Source organism: Camellia sinensis, chromosome 2 (assembly GCF_055761805.1).
Source record: "Camellia sinensis isolate YWXY chromosome 2, ASM5576180v1, whole genome shotgun sequence".
Lineage (NCBI taxonomy): Eukaryota > Viridiplantae > Streptophyta > Magnoliopsida > Ericales > Theaceae > Camellia > Camellia sinensis.
The window spans coordinates 191,682,913-191,688,912 of record NC_138962.1 but is presented as its reverse complement, the minus strand read 5'-3'; the positions used below and the strand labels follow the sequence as shown (position 1 = coordinate 191,688,912).

Genomic DNA, 6,000 nt, shown 5'->3' with positions numbered 1-6,000 from the left:
TTGACTATAGCTCTTGCAACTCACTTAGGAGGTCAATAGTTCAAAAATAAGGTCGAGTTTCCACACGTGTGTGATTTTTCACACTATGAGAATTTTTTTTTTATTCATTATATTGGCCTTGTTTAGTGTATCTTGTTAAGTTAAAAAATAATAATCAGAAAGTAAAAACCAATAACATCATTCACCCAGCTTTGAGACTATTAATTTTTTTTTAGTTTATTTAAATTATTTATGTTTAATAAATTATAAAGATAAATTGTACTAAACAATTTGAAACAAAATTTTAAATTAAAATAATTTATAAGTAGCATATTTAATTTGCACCAAATACCTATTGTAATTTTTTGAGAATCAAATAAAAAATACTACTGGGAATGTGGCCTCGTGGACAATGCTTTGCGTTTCTACAAGCCATTAGATGTTTTGGTGGTAGGCTATTTTCTATGAATTAGGTTAAATTTAGCTAACAACTGATTATCTCGAAACAAGAGCTCACACATGCTATAATGTCTCACTAAGTGTCTTTTTTTTATCAGTTTAAAAAAAAGAAAGTATTATTGTTATTTAAGACAAAAAAATTAGACCTAATTTTAAAATTCAATAATGTAGCAATCAACTAAAATATTAAAAATAATATTTTCTTATATATTTTTTAATTATCAATTAATCATATTATTTATATATTATTAAATCTATAAAATGAATCTGAAAGTAAGCTTGTATTTTAATTTTCTTGAAAAAAGAAATTGATGTACACAAACAAACAGAAATATCGTCGAGTTGAAGTATAATGCCACGTGGAAACTACCTATGAATAAAGCAAAGGCTTTTCCTTCCTTCCGTTACCAACTGGCCAGTGAAACAGTGTTGACGGACTCCACTTCTGGCCTCTTCGAACCGACACTTCTTTCTCTCTCTCCTCCGTTGTCAATTTCGGGCAACCCCAGCTACCATTGCATTGCGTTTCACGTTTCCTCCTCTCTACTCTCTCTCTCTCTCTCTACTCTCTCTCTACCATTCATACCCTAGATCTCTCTCTCTCTCTCTCTCGCTCTCTAATGGCAGTGGCATCTGCGAACTCAGTGAAAACCGAGACCTCACAATCAATGGACTCATCGCCTTCCGGACGAGTCTCCGACGCCGCCTCTGAGTCCTCATCTTCCGCTGGACTCTCATCAGCAACAGCCGCAGATCCACCCAATTCTTCACCCAACCCTCCCAGAGACCTTGAATTTCAGGTGTGATTCATGCTTCTCTACTCCTTCTCTTCATCTTCTCTGCTTAATTGATTCTATCCTCGATTTTTCTTTTTCTTTTTCTTTTTCTTTTACTTGTCTCTCTGTTTGGTTCTCGAGAAAATTCAAGAAAATTGATTGGAAAACTATTGTAGTTGACTTTGGGTAATTTGTGTTTCGTGTGCCTGAAATAGTGATTTTGAGTGTTTCTATTACAGCCTCAAGCGTCTCAGAGGAGTGAAGAGTATCGACGACTGTTTCGTCTTCCACCTGAGGAAGTGAGTGAGCTTATCAGAACTTATTCTTTTTTTCTTTCTTGAAGGTCTTTTTGTTTTTGTTGTTGTTGTTGTTGTGCAGCCGGTTATTATCTTCAATTATGGAAGTATATTGTTTTATTTGTTCGTTCTTGATATTTGAATACTTAAAAAGTGTTTGATCAAGTTTTCCTCATTCTTTCATTGGAGAAAATAGTTAAATGCTTACGAATGTGAAAAAACTATCTTTGAGAGCTCGGTTACAGACTCATAAATAACTTACTTTTAATCTGAATAGATTAACATATTCTCATCTTATTGAAGTTTTGGGGACTACATGATGGATTCAATTGAACCACTAAAAGGTATAAAAGATATTTGGAATGGTTCAATGGTTTGTATGCAAACATATGATTCACACTAAAAAATAGGATATTACATGACGTAAAATACTCCTTATCGGTGAATGACAATTTTAGAGAATGAGATGGCAGTACATTGGCGCAATGGTGAGATTGCTCCACCGTAACCTAGGCGTCATGAGTTCAAACCCGGAATAAGACTATGTTAGTCAGACCCTTGGTGGGAGCAGATTAAGCAACTTGCATGAAACTTGAGTTCTAGCATGTTAGCGCTTTAGAAAGGTTGTGGGGTCCATAGCTTCCAACTCGCATGACCGCCCTAGAGAGAACAAAACTACAGGAAAGCAAGAAAGAAGAGAGCTCCCATCCAATCCATTGTTTTCCTTCCTTCAAAAAAAGTTGTAAGAGACGACACTGAAACCTGTGAACTGTGCTGCCTTTTTTAGATGGCAGTATGTTAACATGGATGATATGGATCAATTACCACAATAAGGCACTATTTTGTAAACTTTAAAATTTGAAAAGATTTAATATTCATTTTATTTCTCAAAAGATGATCCCAAATTGTGTATTAAATGTGCATTTAAAGTCCTCCCTAGTTAATGCAAGTCGATAGGTCCTTCAATCTTCGAGTACACTATCGACTTGCCACACTTCTCATGACAATATCACTGATCTTTGGTAAGGCTGTCTTTGTTTTACGATACTAAATGTTAGTTGGTTAAGAAATGACATGCTTAAAAAACAAGTGTAGCATAAATGATGACATTGAGATAGATGATTGGGGTTGCGTGGTAGAAGATAAAAAGAACTGAATGCATTTTTGGAAAGTTAGAAGTGGCACTGGTTGAAGATAACACGAGGGAGAGTCATTTGAGATGGTACAACTATGTGTAATGTAGATAACTAATGTGTTTGGATAATGGAATGACGGGTGCCAAAAGGTGCAAAGTGATAGGTCTATAAGAACATGGATTGAGGTGGTGAGAAAGGATATGATTGCCTTAGGCTTAACCCAAGGATATGGCTTTTAATAGAGTCAGCTAGGGAAAACAGATCCATGTGGCTGACCCAGGTAATTGGGACTAACCCTTGTTGAGTTGAGTTGACATAAATTGATAGGCTGTTCAGTTGTCAATTAATCAAAGTAGCTTTTGAGTGGTCAAAGTTGCTTTTTGCAGTCAACTCCAAGGGGTTAGCTTGGTGGCAAGGTCTTGGCTCTTGAGGGTGTGCTTCTTCCGAGATTCAAGGATCGAAATCTCTTAGGTGCTAACAATTCCTTGGGGCATCGGACTAAGGGAAACTCTTGAATTAACCGTGGTGCACAACTCCTTGTTTAGGGTCTATGCACCCCTGGGGATTAGTCGGACTTTGATCCGGACACTCCGGTGCCAATAAAAAAGAAAAAAAAGAAAAAAGGTTGCTTTATGCAATTATCCTTGCAAGCTCTCTCTCTCCACACTTAATTTTGCACTGTTTATGTATTATGAATTTGCAATTGGACAGTCCTTATTGTGTCTACTTTGATTATACTCCTATTGGATGAATGGTTGTCTCTCTTTTTCAAGTGCAACATCCCTCAAGTTTTGCGTAGATCTCTTTTCATCTATTATTTCAAGGCATGGTTAATATTTTTCTTTTCCTTGTCTGTTGCACAGGTCCTTATTCAAGATTTTAATTGTGCATTGCAAGAGAATTTTCTTCTTCAGGTATGTTTGTGATGATGTCTTGAATTCCTTACTTGGGATTTCATGCTTCACTTGATAAGTAATTTGATTTACTGCATATAATGTAAGTAAATTATGATCCTCTTATTGCTTCTGAAAGAACTAAAGCAGGTGATACTAATTTGTTTCTCCTATCAATCAAGATCATATATGCTCATTCATGCTGAGTTTCGTATCATCAATACTTTCCTTTGTTAGTTTTGGCTTCGCAACACTATTTTTATTTCTGAATGTTAGTTTTATTTATTGATTGCAGGGTCATATGTACGTGTTTGGCCATTATATTTGCTTTTATTCTAATCTCTTTGGATTTGAGACAAAGGTTTGGTGGTGAATTCTCTTTTGTCATTTTCATATTCTTGAATTTTGTTTTAGGTTGAGTTTTAGTTCTATTGTAGAATGGATACCTTCACTAGTTATATCCAATCTCTTTTATTTTTGGAAGAGTTAAGTTGCATAAAAAGAAAAAAACAAAAAACAAAAAACAAATATACATCGTACAAGGGGCTTTCCCTAGGAAAAAACAATGAAGGATGGAGACCATCTGATTCAAACTAGATGGGGGCCATCAAAACCATCAGATATTAAGAACAAAGTCCACAAGGACACAAGCATAAAAATCAGCATTCAAAGCCATAGTTATTATGTTTCAAATAGTCTACACACCCGGGGCTTTGAAGATCTCAAGGGGAAGTCTTCAAGCCTATTGAAGCCATCTATTTGGTTGATTATCTTCAATACCTCTGAAAGAGAATAATTTCCCTTAATGTTCTCCACACTTCTTGAATAATGTTTCAATTGTCCTTGTAGTCATTTTGATATAAACTAGCATTTCTCTCTCTCTCTCTCTCTCTCTCTCTCTCTCTCCAAAGAGCATACATCGACTGATGAGGTTACTAAATTTCTTGCCCTTGATGTGAGATCTGCCTATGAAATCAGAGATGCAAGGTGTTTGTTTCAGCTTTTCAGAGCCAACTTATGGCTTTTAGCTTTGAAAAAGTTATTTTGGACTGTTTGGTTAAACTTATTTCAAACAGTTTCTGATTCTAACAGCTTATTTTAACTCAAAAAAGCTGATTCTGAGAAGCTGCTCACTCCTTGCTTCTGATTATCAGCTTCTGCTGTGGATATGTTAATTTATGGTTATATTCTTAAATTTTTTTATTTTTTATTTTTTTAAAAATAGAAAAAGACTCAAATGGACTATAGATTATTATTATTTTTTTTTATGAGAAATGTAGACAAACAAAAAATAAAAATTAATTGAAAAAGTTATTTTACAGCTTATTTAACAAACACTACTCAACAACTTAAATCTATAATCCAACAGTTACACCAAACAGATTAACAACTTCTGATTAAAGTCATAATCTATAATTTGTTAAGTTATAATCTATAAGCTGTTTTAACAGCTACACGAAACGGGGCCATGGTCAATCACAAACAGGCCATTGAACATTGCATTTCTCACAACTTATAGAAGAGACAGAGGCATAAGAAAAAAACCAGTCAAAAAACTGATAACGGATGATCATGATTTTCAACAGACAATCTACAAAAGACACAGCTTATAGAAGAGATAGAGCCATAAGAAGCTTTCCAAAGGATGAAGGCATGTCGGGGAACATGCTTTGTGGACCAGATCAACTTGTACCATTCCATGTTCTGTCTACCAAGCCTTAAAAGCTCCCATGCACTAGTATTTGATGGAGTCCAGTTGATAGAGTCAGGTATCCCTGCACAAGGGCTAATGCCACGGGGCATACTCTGCCTCTATGAGTTACCAGCATGAATGTTAGCCACCTTCACATCTCTTCCAAGGCTAGAGTCGGAGATATTTTTTTCGCCTTTTTTAACCACTGCTATAGGTCCCTGTGGTAGCTAGTACTCAAACGACAAAGATGTTCTCTTCCCATCCCCAATTCTGTGTTTGACGTAGGGTCTGATCTTATCCCTAAAAACCAAAAGGTTTCTTCAGGCCCATGAACAATCAGTGGGTGTAGTAACATTCCATATTGATCTACCTTTAAGAAATTGAGATCTGACCCATTTTTTGGTCCATAATGAGCAACCTTCATCACTGATTAAAAGCCAAGGTGTTGACTATGAAGCATGGGTACTCCAAAAATGGTGCCGTATGAGTACCGGGTACTCACCAAGTGTGGGTACGCATACCGGTACATTGGTACGCACGTTGAATACATGTCATGTACGGCAAATACATTTGGGTACAGCATGGGTACGTCGTGGGTATGGCACCAGTATGACCATTTTTTTTTTGCAGCTGCTAGAATTTATTGTAGCCTTTATTATTCTTTTTTCAATTTTAAAAATATCAAGTAATTTATTTTCAGCACCCTTTACCCATGAGTCATGGTTTTGCTTTCTTTTGCATATTGTTTTAGACAATAAAAAAAGAAAA

At 35.6% G+C, this 6,000-nt stretch overlaps 1 protein-coding gene across 1 annotated transcript in view; it reads left to right on the top strand.

Annotated features, from left to right (window-relative positions):
- The first annotated feature begins 459 nt into the window (after positions 1-459).
- VAD1 (GRAM domain family protein) overlaps positions 460-6,000 on the top strand; it is a 42,242-nt gene continuing 36,701 nt past the window's right edge. Inside the window, exons 1-4 of the mRNA XM_028236836.2 lie at positions 460-1,238; positions 1,454-1,513; positions 3,510-3,560; positions 3,835-3,900. Of these exons, the coding sequence (XP_028092637.2) occupies positions 1,059-1,238; positions 1,454-1,513; positions 3,510-3,560; positions 3,835-3,900 (357 nt within the window). The 5' untranslated portion in view covers positions 460-1,058. The remainder of the gene's footprint in view (positions 1,239-1,453; positions 1,514-3,509; positions 3,561-3,834; positions 3,901-6,000) is intronic.